The 23,706-nt window shown below is 39.7% G+C and overlaps 1 protein-coding gene and 1 non-coding gene across 2 annotated transcripts in view; one reads left to right on the top strand and one right to left on the bottom strand.

Moving 5' to 3' along the window:
• The window catches only part of SNX3 (sorting nexin 3), a 50,297-nt gene extending 27,085 nt beyond the window's left edge, over positions 1-23,212 (bottom strand). The window contains exon 1 of the mRNA XM_019443028.2: positions 22,755-23,212. Within this exon, the coding sequence (XP_019298573.1) occupies positions 22,755-22,916 (162 nt within the window). The 5' untranslated portion in view covers positions 22,917-23,212. The remainder of the gene's footprint in view (positions 1-22,754) is intronic.
• Positions 17,900-18,006, top strand: LOC128777950 (U6 spliceosomal RNA). The gene has a single exon (XR_008423240.1). It is a non-coding gene; the product is annotated as a U6 spliceosomal RNA (small nuclear RNA).
• Positions 23,213-23,706: the final 494 nt, after the last annotated feature.

Here is a 23,706-nt window from a genome sequence, read left to right as displayed (position 1 = left end):
GGGCTTGTCCTCTTGGAACATCTGTTCATAAAGACATTCTCTCTTGGCACCCAGACACCACTATTCTCTTAGAAGTCTAGTTATCCAGGGGTGCCTGGGTAGCTCAGTCGGTTAAGTGTACAACTTTGGATGTCATGATCTCGTGGTTCATGGGTTCGAGTCCTGCATCAGGCTCTGTGCTGACAGCCCAGAGCTGGAGCCTGCTTTGGATTCTGTGTCTCCCTCTCTCTCTGCCCCTCCCCCACTCATACTCTGTTTCTCTCTCAAAAATAAAGAAACATAAAAAAAAAAAAAAGTCTAGTCATCCACATGGAGGAAACTCAGGACCTGATCAAAAGCCCCAGCTGAACTCCCAGTCGGTAGCCAGCACCAACTTGCCAGCTAGCCATATGACTGAATCATCTTGGAAATAAATCCTCCAGCCCCAGTCAAGCTGCTGCAGCAGATATCAAGGAAAACAGAGATAAGATGTTCCTTCTAAGACCTAACCAAACTGCAGAAATGTGATAAAGTGAATGTTAGTTGTTTTAAGCCACCAACTTTTGGGGTTGTCTGTTACACAGTAACAGATAACTGAATCAGTAATCTGACTTTGGCAGAATTATGCTAAATAAGAAGCACATTGAGAGGGCAGTATTTCACTTATAAAAATACAGTACCTAATTAACTCCTTGCTGCTAACTTTTTTGCTTCCTTATTAGCTCTTAACTATGTTCTGAGCAGCTGAGGTTCCCAGAAAAGCTAAAATAGTTAATTGATTATGGAATATTCGGTTAAGGAAGTGTTCCTCTGTAACTTAAGAAGTTGATGGAACTGAAGATTTCCTACTCTAAACAAAAGCAAGGTCCCAAAACAAAAGTTGTAATTTAAGACTAAACTGCTTTCTCTGCACTAACCTGATAAACTTCTAAGAATAGATAGTATGAAATAATTTGCCACCTACATTATAAAAGAAAGAAGCTGAGGTGTTTCTTCAAAGAATGAAATATTACCTGTAACATGAAAACATGAAAAAGCATATTTAATGAGTCTTAATTCTCTAAGACATGAGTGATACCTATATTAATAGACTCCTTTCTCTTCTTGGGAGAGTGATTAGCTATAATAAAAGCAACTAGACAATGATATAAAATACTATATACATGGCATGCTTTAAATGTAGAAACTGACAGCAGTGTCATTACAATACTTTATTCCTTTCATAAAGCCCCACAAAGAGTGATTATTGTTCTAATAACCCGAAGGTACTCAAATCACTAACACAAAACCCTTTTATTAGAAACAGTACATAACTCTCTCAAGAACCCTCATAATAAACTACTGGAAAGAGCGCAGGTCACAAGAGGAGTTGTAACTTGTCATCAAAGATTTCAATACATTATTAAGTCCGTATAATTCAAAAAATTTTCTTGCCAGCATACTCTCTTTAACTGTTAGGTATGCTCAGTGTTGGCAGTGGGGTGGGGGGCTGGAGAGCAGGGTATTCTGGTTCTGTCCCTCATAATTTAAGTTCATTTCTGAGTACCTGGTCTAGCCTCTTTTAAAAAAAAATTTTTTTTAATGCTTATTTATTTTTGAGAGAGAGAGAGACAGAGCGTGGCAGGGGAAGGGCAGAGTGAGAGGGAGACAGAATCTGAAGCAGGCTCCAGGCTCTGAGCTGTCAGCACAGAGCCTGACGTGGAGCTCGAATTCACAGACTGCGAGATCATGACCTGACCCAAAGCTGGATGTATAACCGACTGAGCCACCCAGGCGCCCCAGTCTAGCTTCTTTTCTCCTCATACTTTCCTTTCCCTGCCATCTCCTCTGAATTGTGAAGTTTGTAAGAAAAGGAAATCATTCCAGATCCTTCACTTCTAGCTCCCAAACCCTACTTGGAAGTATGGCAAATCATATATTTTAAGTCATAACATCTATAAATATTAATTATGAAGTCTCATAAGCCACTACTGTTACCTGGAGTGCTAAAAACAATACAGAATAAAAGGCATTATTTGAGAATCTACCATGAACACTAAGTACATGGACATGGTCCCTGATTTAACAGACTTTATACAGACAAAGATAGGTAAGGGTAAGGACAGAGAAATTAAGAATAGTAGGATACCATGGGGCAAGCTTCTGTAAGACAGTACACAGTTTGGGGAGTACATTATTATGAAAAAGACATGTATACACAACCTTTCAAAGCTAATAAAAATATTTTCTAGGTATACTTTTATGTATACATCATTATGTATGAAAAAACTTCAAGTTTAGATGTTCAATTCTGTAGATGAAGAGTTTAAAGTCCCTGCTTTTTCCACTCACCAGGATATTCAAGGTTCTAGTGAGTACGGTTGTATCTTAGGTTTAAACTATTGTTATTCCACTTTCAGTGGAAGTTTCTGACATGCTACATTATGGGGGGGGGGGGAGGGAATGCAAGCAAATATATGTGAGTAAATATTCATTCAATGTTTCCTTTGTACATTTCTAAATTTAGCATAGTAGGAACTAATCATAAATTTGTGATACCATTTCTGATTTCTGGAAGCAGTAAGAAACAAATTACTCAAACAGACCTGGGCTCAAGTTCTCCTCTGGAACTCATACACAGTATGACCATGTCAAGTTACTTTCCTCTCTAAATCTGAGTTGCATCATCTTTAAAATGAAGATACTGCCATTTACCTCAATAATTAAAGAGGAACTACTATTACTTCACACATTATCGCTTATTGGCTACCTAGTGTAGGGCAAATGTCATGCCATAGGTCACATTTAATCCTCTGAAGTCTCATTTTATGGCTGAAGAAACTCAAAATGTGGAGTGAGGTAATTTGCTTAGGGTCACATGCATACAAATAGGCAGAGAGAGAGGGAATTCATGTTCAAGTTCAAAGTTCATGCTCTTAAGGCACACTCATAGTACCTAACCCAAACCAGATGTTAAATAAATAAAACTTTAAAAACTCCACTAAGCATCTAATAAGTACCTAAACAACTACTATGTGCAAGAAACTAAGTAATACTTGATCAAGAAGCCTTTAAAAACACTTGAACTGGGGCACCTGGGTGGCTCAGTCGATTGAGCATCCGACTTCGGCTCAGGTCATGATCTCACAGCTCGTGAGTTCGAGCCCCGCGTCGGGCTCTGTGCTGACAGCTCAGAGCCTGGAGCCTGCTTCTGCTTCTGTGTCTCCCTCTCTCTCTCTGCCCCTAACCCACTCACATTCTTTCTCTGTCTCTCTCAAAAATAAATAAACATTAAAAAAATTAAAAAAATAAAATAAAAACACTTGAACATTGCACAAAAAGTGCTTCTGAGCACACATAAGTTAACATTAAAAGCATAATAATATTAGTAAGATCTCTTAAAAATATGAAATCTCAAAGAAAAGTATAATGTAAAAAGGTAAGGGTGGGGGTGCCTGGATGGCTCAGTTGGTTAAGCATCCGACTTCAGCTCAGGTCATGATTTCATGGTTTGTGCTGGCAACATGGAGCCTGCTTTGAATTCTGTGTCTCCTTCTCTCTCTGCCCCTCCCCAACTCATGCTCCATGTCTCTCTCTCTCTCAAAAATAAAAAGTAAACATTAAAAAAATTTTTTTAATAAAAAATTTTAAAAAGGTAAGGGTAGGGGCACCTGGGTGGCTCAGTCAGTTAAGCGCCGACTTCGGCTCAGGTCATGACCTCACGGTTCATGAGTTTGAGCCCCACATTGGGCTCTGTGCTGACATCTCAGAGCCTGGAGCTTGCTTTGGATTCTGTCTGTCTGTCTGTCTGTCTCTCTCTCTTCCCCTGCCCCACTCATACTCTGTCTCCCTCTGCCCCTCAAAAATAAATAAATGTTAAAAAAAAAATTAAAAAAAAAAAAAGGTAAGGGTAGAGCTGCTGGAATGGTGGAGTAAAAAGCTAATAAGCAAAGCCTCCCCCTCCACAAAAAATCAGTGATAAAAACTAGATGAACGTGTTGGGGTGCCTGGCTGGCTCAGTCAGTTGAGCATCTATCCGACTCTTGATTTAGGCTCAGGTCATGATCTCATGGTCTGTGAGGTCAAGCCCCACGTTGGGCTCTGCAATGACAGCGTGCAGCCTGCTTGGGATTCTCCTTCCGTCCCTCCCTCCCCCTCTCTCTAAATAAACAAATAAACATTAGATACAAAACAAAAAAACAAAAAAACCTAGGGACACTTGGGTGACTCAGTCGGTTAAGCACCTGACTCTTGGGTTTCAGCTCAGGTCATGATCTCACGGTTTGTGAGTTTGAGCCCTGTGTAAGGCTCTGTGCTACAGCACAGATCCTGCTTGGGATTCTCTTTCTCTGCCCTCTCCCCCCTGCTCTCTCTCAAAAAAAACAAAAAACAAAAAACAAAAAACAAAAAACCTAGACAAACATGTCAAAGACAACCCTACTAGGATTCTGAAAACTGACTAAAGACCTATAACAAATCGAAAAACATTTATTCAAGAAAAAATAGTGAACCTCAGGTAAGAACAGTGGAAGTCTGTGCTGTTTTAACAGCTCCATCTGTGGTAGTTTTACCAGTGGGGTTAAACCAGCACCATCACTGCCAGAGGGGAGTGACTTGATTAAAATAAGAATGCAGAAAAGTTCCAGATGCAGGGCGTATTGTTGAGAACAATAGGGATCTTGGTGGCAAACAAGGGGAAGGCCAATATTGCAGCAGCCAAAGATTGACTTTGGACAATTCCAAGGTTGACTAGGACAAGAAACAAATCAGCAGACTTGATGGAAGCTTAGCAGAGATGTCCTAAGAATGGCACAACCATGATGGGCCTTAATTAAGTTCCCCCTTATCCCTGGTGGTCTGAAAGGCTGTGTCCTTGCACAAAGCTGCATGCAGACTCAGAAAAGATGGCAAGGACCCTACTTATCTACAGATCTCTGGCTGTGAGGTCTTTCACAGATACAGAAGAGCCATGGACATGAGAAGACTTGGCACAAACTAAAAGTTAGAACTTGTAAACGGCCTATGCTTTGAATTCATTCCTCAACCTACATACGAATTCATTTCTTAACCTACCTACAAATTCACTATCAAAGGGCAGAAGCTTTCATGGCTCTAGGTGTTTATGCACAACCTCTGACCAAGTCACTGGCTAACCATTAAGTTATACTGATCCAAGGGTGACCTCTAGGAAACCAGGCTTAAAAAACAAACAAGACTTGTGGGGGAAAAAAATCAGAGATATTAGCAACAGCATACTCCAGACTTCATGCAGGCAGGTCCTTAAAAAAATAAAGATATAGTAACAGACCCTCTCCCAACTGGAGAGGGGCAAGAGGTGACATAACTCATGAGTCTCTATTATCTAAAATGATCAGCTTAACAAAAAAATATTATGGAACATGCAAAGAAACAGGAAAGTGTATTCCATATACAGGGAAAAAATAGAATTGTTTTCAACAGAAACTATCTTGGGACACCTGTGTGGCTCAGTCGGTTGAGCATCTGACTCTTGATTTGGGCTCAGGTCATGATCTCACAGTTCATGGGACTGAGCCTTGCATTGGGCTCTGTGCTGACAGTGTGAAGCCTGTTTGGGATTCCCTCTCTCCCTCTCTCCCTCTCTGCCCCTACCCTGCTCATGGGTGCACTCTCTCAAAAAAAATAAACATTAAAAAAAAAAAAAAAACTCTCTGAAGAGGTTCAGATGTTGGACTTAGCTGACAAGGACTTCAAAACAGCTAACATAATAAATATGTCCAAACAACTAAAAGAAACTATGCTTATAGAATTCGAGGAAACAATGATGACAGTGATTCAATGAATAGAGCATCTCAACAAAGAGATTATAAGGAAGACTCACACTGGAATTGATGGAGTTGAAAAGTGTAGTAACTAAAATTAAAAATTCACTGGATGAGCTCCACAGATTTGAGCTGGCAGACAAAAGAAATCAGTAAATGACAGATCAATAAAAATTGTTCATTCTAAAAAACAGGAAGAAAACAGAACAAACAGCCTCAAAGACCTGTGAGACGCCATCATAGGAACCAACACACACGTAATGGGAGTCTCACAGTAAGAGAAAAAACAATAAAAGAATGGCCAAAGACTTCCCAAATGTGACTAAAATCTTTAATCTACACATCCGTGCAGTTCCATGAATTCCAAGTAGGAGAAACATAAAGATATCCACACGTACCCATCATGGTCAAACTGTTAAAAGCCAAAAACCAGAAAATCTTGAAAATGGCAAAGAAAAACAACTCATCATATATAGGGAGACACACAGTAAGATTAACAGATGACTTCTCCCCTTAAACAATGGAAACCAAAAAGTAGTGGAATATTCAATTCAGAAAGCTAAAAGAAAAACAACAAAGAAATCTATATTCAGTGTTAGAAATGTGATATGGGAACCCCTGCTGTATACACCTCCCATTATGTGTGTAGGTGAGGCCTATGAATATGATGGAGGTCACTTCCATGATTAGGTTACATTTTGTGGCAAAGGTGAAGGGCTTTTGTAGATGAAATTAAAGTCCCTAATCAATTTGACTTTGAGTTCATCAAAAAATGTTTGGGTGCACCTGACTTAATCAGGTGAGCCCCTAAAAAGAGGGTTTCAGTTCCCGTGAAATCAAGAAAATTTTTCCCATTGGCCTTGAAGAGGAAGGCCACTATAAGTTCTACAGCTACAAGAAAATGAATTCTCCCAACAACCATATGAGCCTAGAAAGAATCCCAGGCCTTACAGGAGACCACAATCCTGAACAACACTCTGACTGTAGGCCTTGTTAAGATCTGAGCAAAGGGCCCAGCTAAGTCATGCCCAGATTTCTGACTTACAGAAACAGGCAAGGTAATATTTTGAGGTGCTACATTTATGATAATTTTTAATGCAGTAATAGGAAACTGATACATCCAACAAAACTATCCTCCAAAAATAAAGATGAAATAAGACATTCCCAGATGAACAAGGATTGAAAGTTAAGTAGATCTGCCTTACAAGAAATACTAAAGAAAGCCCTTTAGGCTCAAAAGAAATGATAACAGATGTTACTGGGGTCCACATGAAGAGATAAAGAGCAGCAGTAAAGGTAATTACACAGGTAAATGTATAAATGTGCTTTTCTCTTTTCTTCTCTTAGATGATTAAAAAGAAAACTGCAGGGGCACCTGGGTGGCTCAGTCGTTAAGCGTCCGACTTCGGCTCAGGTCATGATCTCATGGTCCGTGAGTTCGAGCCTCACATCGGGCTCTGTGCTGACAGCTCAGAGCCTGGAGTCTTCTTCAGATTCTGTGTCTCCCTCTCTCTCTGCCCCTCCCCCATTCATGCTCTGTCTCTTTCTGTCTCAAAAATAAATAAACATTAAAAAAAAAAAAAAAAAAAAAGAAAACTGCATGAAACAATTATAAACCTGTATTGTTGCCCCCATAACATATAAAGATATAATACACATGACATAACAGAACAAAGGAAGGGGGAGGAACCAGAGGTATATTGGAACAAAGTTACTATATTTTACTGTAATTAAGTTAGCATTAATCTGAGTTACACTGTGAAAAGCTAAGTCACTGTAATTCCTAGATCAAACACTAATAATTTTAAAAAGAATTTTAAAGGGTCTTAGGAATTAAAACCTAGAAAATATCTATTTAACAAAAAAAGCAATAAAGGAGGAATAGAAAAACAAAAATGCGACATAGAAAATAAGTATTAAGGAGTGCACTTGTGATGAGCACCAGGTGACATATGGGATTGCTGAATCACAGTACTGCATACCTGAAACTAATATAAACGCTGTATGTTAACTAACTGGAATTAAACTAAAAACCTGAAAAAAAGAAGAAAGAAAGTATCAAATGTCAGAAATAAACCCATCACACCAGTAATTTCACTAAACATAAAATGATTAAACACTTCAATCAAAAGACAGATATTTTCAGCCTGGATTAAAAACTAAGATCCCGGGGCGCCTGGGTGGCTCAGTCAGTTAAGCGTCCAACTTCGGCTCAGGTCATGATCTCATGGTCCGTGAGTTCGAGCCCCGTGTCGGGCTCTGTGCTGACAGCTCAGAGCCTGGAGCCTGCTTCAGATTCTGTGTCTCCCTCTCTCTCTGCCCCTCCCCCTCTCATGCTCTGTTTCTCTCTGTCTCAGAAATAAACATTAAAAAAAAAAGTTTTAAAAACTAATATCCCATTATAAACTGTCTACAAGAGACACATTTAACATTCAAAAACAGAAATGGGTTAAAAGTGAAAGGTTGGAAAATAATATTCCTACAAAAATCGTAAGAAAGCTGGAGCGACTATATTAATAACAGGTAAAATTGACTTTAAGACAAGATAAATGAATAAGGACCAAGATTCTTGTTAAAGGGTCATGAAGAACTGCTTTCCTCCCCTGCTTTGGTAATCTGAAAGAAAAGACTACCATATAAACTTAAACAACTATGCCTCTTCCATTATTTCTGTTTCCATGTTTTTTTTTATAATGATAAAACACACATTTTATGTTACAGAATATACATTTTTAAGTATACAGAATTCTTTTTTTTTTTTTTTTAACGTTTATTTATTTTTGAGACAGAGAGAGACAGAACATGAACGAGGGAGGGTCAGAGAGAGGGAGACACAGAATCTGAAACAGGCTCCAGGCTCTGAGCTGCCAGCACAGAGCCCGACGCGGGGCTTGAACTCATGGACCGCGAGATCATGACCTGAGCCGAAGTCGGCCACTTAACCGGCCACTTAACCGACTGAGCCACCCAGGCGCCCCTCAGAATTCTGAAACATTAAGTACATTAACATTGTTGTGCAACCATCACTACCATCCACTGCCATGTTTCAAATTTTTTTTTTAATGTTTATTTTTGAGCGAGAGAGAGAGACAGAGTATGAACAGGGGAGGAGCAGAGAAAGAGGGAGACACAGAATCCGAAGCAGGCTCCAGGCTCTGAGCTGTCAGTACAGAGCCCAACACGAGGCTCGAACCCACGAACCGCAAGATCATGACCTGAGCCAAAGTCAGATGCTTAACCAACTGAGCCACCCAGGTGCCCCTATCCACTGCCATGTTTAAAATAATATACTCTATAATAATATAAGAGATTCTGAAGAGTTTGGGGAGAAAATGCAGATTTGGTACTGTATGTCAGAAAACCATTTACTGAAATCGGTACTTTTTTTTTTTAAAGTAAACTCTGCCCTAACCTGGGGCTCAAACTAACAACCCCCGATATCATGAGTCACATGCTCTATTGACTGAGCCAGCCAGACACCCCCTTCTCTTTTCTGATAGTGCAATAGAAAGCTAGAGCCAACTCAATAATAATAGTAATAATAATAATAATAGTTAATATTAAATAAGACAGTATTTATTTTTATTTTTTATCTGAGAGAGAGAGAGAGAAAGAGAAAGTGCACGAGTTGGGGAAAGAGGTGGGGGGTGGGGAGATGGAGGGGATAGAGAATCTTAAGCAGGCTTCACACCAAGCTCAAAGCCTGACCTGGGATTTTACCTGAGCCAAAATCAAAAGTTGGATGCTCAACCTACCCAGCCACCTAGGCACCCTAATGAGACAGTGTTTAAAGTCCATAACACACATCATTTAATTCTCATGTAACTCTAAGGAACATACTAACACTGTCATCTTTAGGATGGAAAACAGGTTCAGAGGGGTTAATTGCCCAAGGGCACTCAACAGGCTGGGCAAACTGGGATATGAATTCATGTTCATAATTTAAGTGTTCTTAGATAAACACTATCCCCCAAAGAACAATAACAGTGGAAATTCTAAAAAAATGGAAGTCTATGCTATAGGGGTGCCTGACTGGCTCAGTTGGAGATGCACACAACTCTTGATCTCAGGGTCATGAGTTCAAGACCCACACTGGGCACAAGGATTACTTAAAAAAAAAAAAAAATCTTAAAAAAAAAAAAATGCTGGGGCATCTGGGTAGCTCAGTCAGTTAAGCATCCAGCTCCTGGTTTCAGCTCAAGTCATGATCTCACTGTTCATGGGTTTGAGCCCCGCATCAGGCTCTGCGTTGACAGGGTGGATTCTGCTTGGATTCTGTCTCCCTCTCTCTCTCTGCCCCTCCTTCTCCCTCTCAAAATAACTAAAAATAAACTTTACAAAAAATTTTTTTTAAAAAAGGAAGTCCATGCTATGTAGGTACGCAATAGTTTTGCTCCTCTGCTACAACCTCCCCCGCCCGACCTCCTCCCCACACATATAATACTCAAGTCTGTTTCCAGTTCTTTTCTACCATCACTGGGTAGGGAAAGATAGCCTCAGATGCTTAGACCAACTGGGAGAGAAGTCTAGCTTCCCTGAGAATGAAATCAGTCAAAACCCAACAAGAAAACGAGGACTGTTAGTGAGGTAGGGGTATGGAGCCCTACAAAGGGACTGATGGAGAATGAGAACAACAAAATGTAGTATCAGGGCAAGTGTAGGAATTAATAGTAATAACAGCATATATAAATTAAAAGAATAAAATTTCTTGGCACGTTCTGACACAGAATATAGAATTTCTGACAATACCGATAGCAAAAAACTGCCAAGATGTCTCTGAAACCACATGATACTGATAAACTGTGCTCTTTCAATAAAGTCAGGTGAATACAGAACAAATGCTAATGAGAACCACAAGCCATCAAAAATTGCCAAAGAGTGGCACAAAAACAGACATCCAGATCAATGGAACAGAATAGAGAACCCAGAAATGGACCCACAAACATATGGCCAACGAATCTTTGACAAAGCAGGAAAGAATATCCAATGGAATAAAGACAGTCTTTCGGCAAGTGGTGCTGGGAAAACTGGACAGCGACATGCACAAAAATGAACCTGGACCACCTTCTTATACCATAAACAAAAATAAACTCAAAATGGGTGAAAGACCTAAATGTAAGACAGGAAGCCATCCAAATACTCGAGGAGAAAGCAGGCAAAAATCTCTTTGATCTTCACTGCAGCAACTTCTTACTCAACACGTCTCTGGACGCAAGGGAAACCAAAGCAAAAATGAACTATTCGAACCTCATCAAAATAAAAAGCTTCTGCACAGTGAAGGGAACAATCAGCAAAACTAAAAGGCAACAGACAGAATGGGAGAAGATATTTTTAAATGACGTATCAGATAAAGGGTTAGTATCCAAAATCTATAGAGAACTTATCAAACTCAACACCCAAAAAACAGATAATCCAGTGAAGAAATGGGCAAAGAAGATATCCAGATGGCCAAACGACACATGAAAAAATGCTCAACATCATTCATCATCCAGGAAATACAAATCAAAACCACAACAAGATACCACCTCACACCTGTCAGAATGGCTAACATTAACAACTCAGGCAACAACAGATGCTGGCAAGGATGCGGAGAAAAAGGAACTCTTTTGCACTGCTGGTGAGAATGCAAGCTGGTGCAGCCACTCTGGAAAACAGTGTGAATGTTCCTCAAAAAATTAAAAATAGAACTACCCTACGACCCAGCAATTGCACTACTAGGTATTTATTCAAGGGATATAGGTATGCTGTTTGAAAGGCGCACATGCACCCCAATGTTTATAGCAGCACTATCAACAACAGCCAAAGTATGGAAAGAGCCCAAATGTCCATCGATGGATGAATGGATAAAGAAGATGTGGTGTATATATATATATATATATATATATATATATATATATATATATATATACACAATGGAGTATTACTCGGCAATCAAAAAGAACGAAATCTTGCCATTTGCAACTATGCGGATAGAACTAGAGGGTATTATGTTAAGCGAAATTAGTCGGAGAAAGACAAATATCATATGACTTCATTCATATGAGGACTTTAAGATACAAAACAGATGAACATAAGGGAAGGGAAGCAAAAATAATATAATAACAGGGAGGGGGACAAAACAGAAGAGACTCTTAAATATGGAGAACAAACAGAGGATTACTGGAGGGGTTGTGGGGGTGGGTGGGCTAAATGGGTAAGGGGCATTAAGGAATCTACTCCTGAAATCACTGTTGCACTATATGCTAACTAACTTGGATGTAAATTTTTTTAAAAATTGCGAAAGAGGGGTCCCTGGGTATCTCAGTCAGTTGAGCATCCAACTTCGGCTCAGGTCATGATCTCGCAGTCTGTGAGTTCAGGCCCCACATTGGGCTCTCTGCTGACAGCTCAGAGCCTGCAACCTGCTTCGGATCTGTATCTCCCTCTCTCTCTCTCTGCCTCTCCCCTGTTCATGCTCTGTCTCTCAAAAATAAATGTTAAAAAAAAACTTTTTTTTAATTTAAAAGAAAGTGTTGCAACAATTCAAACAATCTTTATAACAACAACCAAGAATTTAAGTTAGGAAGTTATAAAAATGGAAGTTCTCTAGGACATTTCAATGAATCTACACCTGAAGCTGTTTTTGCTTCACAGCTTGTTCAATCCTTTGCAGCCAACGCGGACTCCTCACCAACTTCAGGTATTTAAGAAAAGAAGGTATTAAAGTGTATAGTGCGGAACAACACTGATTTACGAAAGTGCTTTAAAATCTGTACGTAATATCCACTGGTGAGTTGCTTTTAGTTTGCCTACATGAGAATTTAGTCATAAAGACTTCAAAATGTTTTAATCTAACAGACTTTTTCTGAGGCCCTCATAAAAAACCCTTGAGGAAGTGGGGCAGGAAGGGATTTTGGGAAGCATTTCCTCTTCACTGGCCACAGCAAGGCCTGTAAGAGACCCAACTTCAGTGCAGAATAGGAAATTACTTCAGGGGCCCTAATGTAAATATCCTGGGAAGGCCTTGGGGCTCTCTACAGACCTGAAAGCAAATACAACTGAAATCTGTCTGAACCACACAGATTTTACATCTACCTGTACAGGACTGAAGAAAAGGGAAATTCTATGCATTCTGAATGGCACCATTTACTCTCATCCCAGTTCTTTCGGTTAAGCTATATTAAGCTATAGTCTAACTACAATTTATAGATGTGTGCTCAATTTCCTAATATAAAACCATTATCCTACAAGGAAAAGTTTGTAACCTTTGGCTGGATTAAGAAATTTTCTCTTTTGGGGCACCTGTGTGGCTCAGTCAGTTAGCATCTCATGAACCATGAGATCATGACCTGAGCTGAAGTCAGACACTTAACTAAGCCACCCAGGTGCCCTCCTCCTTTTTTTCTTAAATCATTAGAGATTTTTTTCATACATTTTTTAAAAATGTGTTTGTTTTGAGAGAGAGAAAACGTCATGCACACGTGAGCGAGAAGGGGAGGGGCAGAGAGATAGAGAAAAAGACAGAATCCCAGGCAGGCTCTGCACTGTTAGCATGGAGCCCAATGCAAGGCTTGATCCCATGACCCTGGGACATGACCTGAGCCAAAACCAAGAGACAGATGAGCCCCCAATTTTGTCTATCTTAATCAGCAGAGAACAGGGTGTGTTTGAAATCAGTGCATGCTTGGAGTTTGGCACAGAGGAACAGTGAACAGACTATGGAGGGACCAATGACTACAAGCACAGTGAAAAGGGGCAAAAAGGTTAAAGAAATTCAGGAGAAAAAGCCCTATATATATATATATATATATACTGGTTCCTTCATATATGAACCATCCTGTATATTCAAGGCCAATTATCACTTATAATGAACTAACACAAGTCAACTTTCATTCCAGGGAAACTGGACAAATAGATGTCTGGAAGTTTGAATCTAACACTTTGATTTAAACAGCCCTACATGGCTAATGGCTACTATATTAGAACACTTTTAGACAAAGGCATATCCAAAATTCTAGTGAAAAGCAAATCGAAGAACATATTCCTTCTAAATAATCCACTGAACTGTATTCATAACTGATGGCCTACTCCAACCTATAAAGCCTTTCTCACTTTTATGAATGTTTTACCATATTTTATATAATTAGAATTCTTCTACAATGCTTCCTTAGCTTTGACATTCTTAAACTTACTTCATATAGCAGCTCTGGGTGCCTTACATATTTGATACATGTATTTTTTTACTTCATAGCCTTTTATTTATTTAAAAAAAATTTTTTTAAGTAATATCTATACCCAACGTGGTGCTCGAGCTCACAACACTGAGATCAAGAGTTGCATGCTTTACTGACTGAGCCAGCCAGCTGCCCTTACTTCATAGTCTTCTAAGTTGGGATTTTTAAAATCTATCCTGTCACAAATGGATCTGGATTTTTTAAAAGAACAAATTATTCCTGCTCATTATAAATAAATGCCTGAAGTTAACATGCAGGTTTCTTTTCAAAATAGAAACCAAGAAACAACAACAACAACAACAAAATGTAACATCAGAAGAAATTGTGTAGTTATACATTTATCGCCCGAAATACTTAAATATATTTTAGACTTTGAGACCTGGAATCACAAGTTGCTAAACTCAAAGTACTTTTCTCCTAATGTGTGCAGTAAATGGACGATATTATTGCTTCCAAGACCTTGCTTGGGATTATGGAGGGTCAGAGGCCTAACAATAAGCATGACACCTTTTCTGAGTTAAATTGTAACCAAAAGCCAATAACCTACAGTATTCACCATATAGTACTCATAATTTTACATTTGTCTAGTTTTAGAAGTTGGTGCCTTCATATGAGAAGGCATAAGATCACAAAGATAAACCACTGTATCAAAGACTATGTGGTTCCTTTCTCTTATACTCAGTTTAAAAGAAAAAAAACAAAACTGCACTGGTCATTTAGTGGTATTAATCTTGACCTATATCTGAACAGCTAAAGTGACTTAGTCTTTTGGTAATTTTCTATTCAGTTTGGAAAAATAATCCTCTACAGCCTATTTAAGTAAAGTACCCAACTTTTTTTTTTTTTTTTTTTTTTTTTTAAGTAGACTCTAAGCCCAACATAAGGCTCAGACTCACGACCCTGAGATCAAGAGTTGCATGCTCTACCAACTGAGCTAGCCAGGTGCCCCTCTTTAGTTAAACTATGAAATATTTTTGACTTTATAATGAGTTTACATATCTTAAGTCATTGCATTTGTAAATCTAAGTAGACTGCACTTGTCAAAATATTGGGTTTTTAAAAATGTTTATTTATTTTTGAGAGAAAGAGAGACAGAGCATAAACAGGGGAAGGGCAGAGAGAGAGAGGGAGACACAGAATCCGAAGCAGGCTCCAGGCTCTGAACTGTCAGCATAGAGCCCAATGCGGGGCTTGAACTTGTGAACCATGAGACCATGACCTGAGCCAAAGTAGGACACTTAACTGACTAAGCCACCTTGGTGCCCCAAAATGTTGTTGTTTCTTACTATGGAATAGACCAACATCCCACAAGGCGGGAATGGGGAAAAACAGCAAGCAATCTATAGGTGGCAGGTGTGGGAATAATTTAAGGAAAGCCAAGCAAACGTAGATGCTTTTATCAGTGATAAAATCAAAGTATAAAGAGCAAAGAATTAGAAAGTGCCCATTCCGATATTATGAGACACAAAGTAATTTTATAAAAATTATTTTAAGTCTTCATATGATTCTCTGATAAGAGATACTGATCTCACTCATTTATATTCGTGGCTCAAATTATATACTCATTCAATGCCATCAGTTAAAATGCTAGTCCTAACTGCCTACATAGTTTTATACAGCCATTAAAGAAAAGAAAAAAAGGTTAATCATCTGTTTTCAGTATCTCTAATCCAACCCCAATCCCATGGTACACCCCTGTACCAGATATGCCATATCTTCATGTTTGTCTCCTTTCTCAACTCATCAAAATTAATTCTCAGGAAGAGATCAGAACTCATTCACATTGAAGACTGTCAAAACTAATGAGAAATCAATTTTATTTCTTACAAATCAAATGAACTCTCTCTAAACTCTGAAGTATCAGGCAAAGACAAAAAAAAAAAAAAAAGGAAAGAATGAAGAAAGATGATCAGAATGTTGCTAAAGCCACACCCTACAGGAACTAATCCCAATCACTTATTTGCTACTGTGGCAAAGCACAGTGTTCTCCCTATCTTCACAAGGCTGCCCAGATAGACTAAATTTCCCAGCTTCCTTTGTGGGAAAGGGCATTGGGCAGGAATATGCCTTCCCTTGGCTAGAAGATGGATGTGATGCTGGAAGCAGACAGTCAAGTCATGTACCAGCCCAGGACTGCCCTTGAGACCTCTCATGTAAAAAAATAAACTACTGTTGAAGTCTCCATGAGAACGGCCCAAACTGTATCCTAACTGATACAACCTTTCTTGCAAAAGCTACATCAAATGTCCCACTTTACCATCATGTCAAAATTCCTAGGCTCTAAATTAAGTATTTCCTTAAGGAAGTAAAACTTTGGTTGAAAGCCTCAAGTCATCTAACTAATAAATCAGTAAACAGCTGTACCAAGATTATAGTATTGCTTTTCTTGGACACCATCTTTCTTATCTGATATTCAAAAAATTGCTGGGTCTGCTTATATAAAAGCAACACAATATGGTACAACATCAAAGTATCTAAAAACAACAGTTCAGTTTTTTGTTTGTTTTTTTTTTTTTTTTTGGTAAGCATGATTATGATGGTGAAGAGAGAGAAAATCCCTATGAACAAAGAATCACCAAGATAGCTAAAGGTTAAGTGCTTTTAGATTGTTCCACTTTAAAGACAGAACGGCAATACTAATAAAATATAGTAATTTCTTATATGGATATATATTTTGCATTTTCTGAACTCCCAGCTTACCTCCATGATTACACAGTGATATAGACAAGGATGGTGCAAGGGGGAAGAGATCTGTCTTGGCCGAATACAGTAAAATCCTCCCCTTCTTCCCAAAAACCTAAGCTGTACAAGTTGCTATGCTTTCAGCTACTATCTAAATTGCCTCCCCTCCAAAAACAGTTTTCTATCTTTGGCAAATGTCATTGGTTTTCCTCTCTGCTCTCGGATCTCTGTCAGGATGCACTGTTTTGTTTTGGTTAGTTGTTGATTTGTTTATTTCTATTTATTTAGAATTTGCCTTTTTAAATCCCATCATGGCTACCAATCACTGTGGTTCCATATATTTTTCTCATACTTCTCAGAGACAGAGAGCATGGTGCAACCAGGAACAAGCCTTGCTGTGTACCAGTTAAGGGTTCTTGCTGGGGTGCTTTTTAAACTCCCACTTTCCATATCCCACCCCTACCTAATGAAATGAGAATCTCAACAGTGTCCAAAGCTCCAGGTGAATGTTCACTACAGGCTCTGAAGGTCAGAAGAATCTAGATTCAAATCCAAGTTCTGCCATTTAATACCCATGACTTTGGGCAAGTTACTTAACCTTCCTAAATTTCACTTATTCATAATGTCACTATGCACCAAGCGCAGTGCCAGGTGTTGAGTAAGGGTGATAATGACAGTCCCTGTCCTCTAGGAGCTTATACTGGAAGATACAGGAACTAAAGGAAATCACACACCAGCAAACAACGTAATCCCAATAGGGCTACAAGCGCACACAAGAAGGAAATCCAGTCTAAATTCTAAGGATGAACAAAATCTCTAAAAAGGTGACAGTAAGGCTAAGCCCTACAGGACAAGTAATAGTAGCCAAATGAGGCCACTAAAGAAAAGACTGTTTTGTTTTGTTTTTTTAAGATTTTATTTTCTTAAGTAATCTCCACACCTAACGTGGTGCTCAATCCTATAACCCCAAGGTCAAGAGTCACATGCTTCATCAACCAAGCCAGTTGGACACCCCAGAAAGACTGTTTTTAACAGCAGAAGAAGTGTATAGATACAAGAGGCCTAGATAAAAGAGAATTCAGCTTCTTCAGGAGATACAAGTAGTTCAGTAGGACTGGAACAAAAAGTAAGAATGAGGGAAGGACAAGAAAGGATCAACAGGGACCCCAGCTTTTACATCTGCAAAACAGGATTATTATCTGTTCTCTTTAGTTACCTCAAAGATCACATTATATAGATTTAACAGTGCTCGCTTCAGCAGCACACATACTAAAATTGGAACGATACAGAGAAGATTAGCACAGCCCCTGCACAAGGATGACATGCAAATTCGTGAAGCATTCCATATTTATATATATATGAATATATATATATACACATACATATATATATATGGCACATATATATATATGGCACAATGCCTTGAACAGAATAAGCACTCAAGTTATAAATCTCTTCTTCAGCTTCAACACACACAGGAAAAAAAATCTCTTTTATAACATCATTAGCCAGTCAACAACACTTTCTCTTCAGGTCATCTCATCAGAGCACAAAATTTAATAGCAAGCTCTTTGCAGTTGTTCTCTCCTGCGTGCATCCGACCTACTGTGGATTACTGCATAGTGCCAACTATGGGATTTCCTTCAAAAGGTTCAGACACCTGAGGATGCTCCAACAGTAGGCTGTTGATAACAAAGGTTTTAATGTACTGTTTTGAATTAAATGAACTGTGGCTGTGAAGCAGTTCTGAACCAGGACCAGAATACTTCAAATCTAACCCTGGCTCTAATACTAGTTAGATAATTTACTTTGGGTAAGAGAGAACCTTCTGTGCCTTGGGTCCCTGATGTACTAAAATGAACAATACAGATAGAACAGTCCCTAATAACCCAATATAGCAAGGCCACTCCCTCTTCCCAACTTAAGGGATGGACTAAGTAAGAACAGAATCTTCAAAGCTAGTTATATACCCTTCCTTTTTATTTTTTTTATTTTTTAATGTTTATTTATTTTTGAAAGGGGGGATGGGGCAGAGAAGGAGGCACAGAATCCGAAGCAGGCTCCAGGCTCTGAGCTGGCAACACAGAGCCCAATGCAGGGCTTGAACTCACAGACTGTGAGATTATGACCTGAGCTGAAGTCGGACGCTCAACCGACTGAGCCACCCAGGTGCCCCCACATGCCCTTCCTTAACGGAGATACTGGATGTCAACCTTAGCCAGCAGCAAAGATGTGTATCAGACATCTCATGACCAACTGAGAAAGCTGCATAGATACTGCAGATGTCCTTTGGCACTAAAATACCTTGATTCTTTAAAATATTACTTTGGCCCTTTAATGATACATTCTTATAAATCCTAAAAACAAGTCTAAGAATTAATTTATTTCTCAGCTTCCAACCTGGATATTAATAACTCCCAATTTAAAATGAGAGGACTCGGGGTGCCTGGGTGGCTCAGTCAGTTAAGCCTCTGACTTCGGCTCAGGTCATGATCTCACAGTTTGTGAGTCTGAGCCCCATGTCGGGCTCTGTGCTGACAGCTCAGAGCCTGGAGCCTGCTTCAGATTCTATGTCTCCCTCTCTCTCTCTGCCCCTCCCCGGTTTGTTCTCTGTCTCTCTCTCTCAAAAAACAAATAAAAATCAATAAAGAATCTTTAAAAAAAAAAAAAAAAAAAAGAGTGGACTCGCCTAGAGAAAAATCACCAATACAGGTTTAGAATGGCAAACACTATCAAGATGATACTTTTACTGACCATCTTTCTTGTCAAAATGTTTATCAAACTTTACTATTCAGCTTTATATTTTAATAAGCCTCAATTTTAAAAGGCTACTTCTGTAACTATATGAACTACATGAGGAGTTAAATGTTAGCTAAACTTGCTGCGGTAATCATAATATATACATAGAGCAAATCATTCTGTTGAACACCTTAAACATGAACATTACATAGCAATTATACCTCAATAAAACTGGAAAAAATACTAGTACCATCATAGGAAATGTGGTACCTTAAAATATGAAATACTCTACTCAATATTTTTGGGCTTAATATGCAATTTACCACCTTCCAAATGGCATCACAACTTTCTACATGGAATCACACAAAAAATAAAAATTTAAAACAAACAAGCTACTTGGTTAAGTACTAAACAAGACGGCTTCTTCTATGCCACGCTTGCCTCAATGAAAGTAAACTTCCATGCCAAGAAAATCTAACAATTTTAGTTAATTCAACTGCACAGTAATACAGAAAATGTAGTTAATTGATAACTGCCTTTTAAATTAGAAGATACCCACATTTAGAAAAAGGTAACTTTCGAACACTTAGTATTATCAGTCAATGTTCAAGAGACTTATGTGCATTATCTCATTTAGTCTTACAATGTAGGTGCTATTGTTAGCATACCTATTTTACAGAGGGGAAGTGGAACTTAGATTGTGTACCTTATTCTGCTAATAAATGATAAATCTATTCTTTGAACTCAGGGCTCAAGAAAGATCCTTAACTTCATTCCTGTTTGAGACAACTGTCTCTAGTTACAACAGAAGATCTTAACTAATTCAAAATCCCCAGAAAATTAAGGTTACATTATAGTACAAACTTCATAAACAGTGACTGAATTTCCCCTTTAGACTTCTCTTTAATATGACAAAATAATTCTAGACCCTGAGCTTTCCTAAACCTTTCATCATTTATGGTGCTCTCTGCTGTACCTACCCATTAGAACAATTTTTAAAAACATTAACAATGTACCAATTATTTTCAAAAGCCCAGAGATACTAATCAAGTGATCCTAATAGTCTTAAACACTACCCTTAAACCAAAAGATAAATGGAGATTGGGAAACTTGCATTCTAAAGTGCCACCATCTAGATAAAATTACTCTGTAAATTAGAGTAATTTCAATCAGAGCCTATAAAATTGAACATTTTTCTCAAGACCAGAATTAGAGAGTAACTAGAAGATAGTTTAAGGGCCCAAACTCCACATGGCAACTCAACAGCAAAATGCAGGCAGTAGGGGCTAGGGACAGCAGCAACAGTTTAGAAAGGCAGTAATAAATAAAATTACAAAATGATTTACCTATTCATCTCGCTGGCCATTCTCCCTTAACACAAGATTGTAATTACTCTCAAAAATCACATGCTCCTTAAAACCTATTGTCTTTACTATATGGTATCCTAAGTTTCAAGCTAACACATTATATATTAAGAAAAACTCCAGTGGCATTTCATAAGCATTAGAAACCCACAGTTTTTTAGAGGATACTTGCATTTATGACTATAAACATCATTCCCCCCAAAAAACCGATGTGGGTGTATACTTTATTAATTCCATAACTCATTAACCAATATTAAAAAAAATTAGTCTCAAAAATACAAATGAACACTATATTTTAAGTGCCACATCAGCTATTCAGTAAAGTATCAGATGTATTTTTTTTAAATAATTAAGCTATACTAGAGTGTACTTAATACCCTGCACTCAGCAACATAAACACAAAGTTATTAAATGGAGGAAGTGTAGGCAGGAGATTTTGCTTCAGTTGCATGACAGGAAGCACAAGCTATGGAAGTTTAGAAACAGGAATACCAAGTTCTGTTTTAGCACAAGAAAGGAAAACATGGTGGTAAATAAGGGTATAAGAGGAAGTTCTTCTTAGTGAACAATCTGTCATGTATCCAAAATCATACCAAAAGTTTAAAAAAAAAAAAAAAAGAAAGAAAGGAAGGAAGGCCTTTTTCACTAGGCTTATGTGGTAAAGTACTTCGCTAAGTATCCTGGAGCCTGGAGTTTGCAATTTCACTATAATAAGACTGCTTATGGTCCACATTTTACACATCCAAAGGGACACAAGGGTGGCTTATAACACTAAACTGTTAGTTTCAGATCTTAAAGCTTGATCATTAACATTTTCATAGCAATACATAATAAATCATTTTTATGTACATAAGTGTCACAATATGAATATACTTAACGCTACTGAACTGTACACTTAAAAAGCGTTAAGATGGTAGATTACAGGTTTTGGTTTTTTTTTTTTAACCACACACGCCGAAAGTGCACAAGTTAATGAGAAATTACTCAATTTATTTATAGTAACTTGTTATGTAAATTTCGATTACTCTGAAGTGAAATTCTTATTATACTTAATTTTTAATAAAACAGTTTGTTGTCGTTTTTAACAGCTAGATTCGTTTTATGTAATTAATTTTTAAAGATACTTCCATACACGAGCAAGTTCTTTAATTGTGAACTACAGTGAAAGTGAAGCATTATTCTCAATTAGCATCTTTCAAATCATCTGAATTACTTATTGCCATCAAATACTAGCTATGAAATTATAAGTGTGTTTCTACTTCAGCTGATTCCTTCATTCAGTGAAGTGCAAATCTCGAAATTAAGAGAGCAAGATCCCTAAATGAATAGGCTTTCTTAAGGCAGTTGTAATTTTGGATTGGGAAGTAGACAACACTTGCCACACCTCAGCCTTTAGCACGACTGTGGCCCAGAATGCTAAGGTCAATTCTCCGTTCTCGCCAGGCTCAGCCCTACCAAATTCGTCAGGCTTTTGTGAGCTGCCACTAGATTCTGTTCAAAAAAGTGTACAACCTAGATTACTTTGGTAGCTCAGGAAGGGCCTGGAACAACCAGCGTGGCCACCTCTGGAAAAAGTCTCCGGGAAAAGAAAACTGGGAAAACTTCAACTTTGCGCAAACCCCCTTTCAATCACATGTAGCTCCCCTCCCGATGAAGTACAGCGTTCTCGAAAGATCTACACCTTTCCAACTCAAATGTCATTCCCAGATCAGCTGCTTGAGGGGCAAGCGGCGCTCAACCCACGCCCTCTTCTTCGAGCACCTTCTCCCAGGGCCAGTGCTGGGCTCAGCTCACTCCGCAGCCCCCTTCCAAACCCTACAAGAAAAAGGGCCCTGGCCCAAGACCCCGCCCGTGGACAAGGCTGCCCGACCGAGTCAGCCCGGGGCTCCTGGCCGGGGCGGCTGTAGCCACCAGAGAGAATTCGCTAGTGGGTTGGCTGGGGACGACCACGGAGGGCGGGAGGGGGGTCTCCCTGGAAGGGGAAAAGACGGCCTCACCTTGACCCTGATTTCGTAGGTGGTGAAGCGGCCCCGGCCGACCCCCACCGTCTGCGGGTTGCTCACATCGATCTCGAGGAAGTTGCTGGGCGGCCCGTAGGCATCATTAAGGTTCTGGGGCTTGGTGATCAGCCGGCGGGTGTCCGCCACGGTCTCCGCCATTTCGCTGCTGCAGCCGCCGCCGCCGCGGACTCCCTCCGCCCCCTCCGAGTTCCACCGACGCCGCCGCTGCTGCCCGCCGCGGGGACACCGGGCTCGCGCACAGCGGTCGCGAAGCGAACGAGCACGTAGGACGGGCGTTCACCCAGCGCGCGAAGCCCCTCCCTGCGTCCTTTCGGCTTCCGCCTCTTATGCCCAGGGGAAAAACAGCTGACTCTCTGGGACGCCGCGACCTGGGCTCGGAAAGCCCAGCTGAGGCCGCGGAGGGGGACTGCAGGCTAGACGGCGGAGGAGCGGAGGCAGTCACGGGACTTCTGGTCGCGAGCAGGTTCCGGCCAGACTACAGCGCCCATAATGCACCGGGAGGGCGCGTCGCCGCCTGGCTGCGGCCGTGGTGCTGCGGGACCTAGGGGCTCGGGCGGGGGTGGGCGCTTCCTGTCTTTCTTGCAAGCAGCTTGGGCTTGGAGCGTTGGGAGGAACAACGGAAATGGTCTTCGCGGCCTTGCTGCGGGGACAAAAGTTAAACGGCGAGTTTTGGGGGGTGTGCCCGCATTCGAAACAAAACTGTCGCAGCCTACCAAACGTCTCACCGTGAACCACTGAAAATGCCTTTCTAGGCAACCATTAACAAGTGCCTCACGTCATGATTTTGATATCAACTTGACAGTTTGACCATACACGTGTATAGATTGATAAACGGAGGGAGATAAAGTAGTAGAGTGGAATACAGACAAAAGACCTTGGCAGATCACAGCACTAAGGTCACACCATTTGGGGACTGGCAGCTCTCTAA

Source organism: Panthera pardus, unplaced genomic scaffold (genome assembly GCF_024362965.1).
Source record: "Panthera pardus isolate Hobbes unplaced genomic scaffold, ASM2436296v1 HiC_scaffold_17, whole genome shotgun sequence".
NCBI lineage: Eukaryota > Metazoa > Chordata > Mammalia > Carnivora > Felidae > Panthera > Panthera pardus.
Note: the sequence above shows the minus strand (reverse complement) of the source record. Positions and strands in the feature narration are given on the sequence as shown.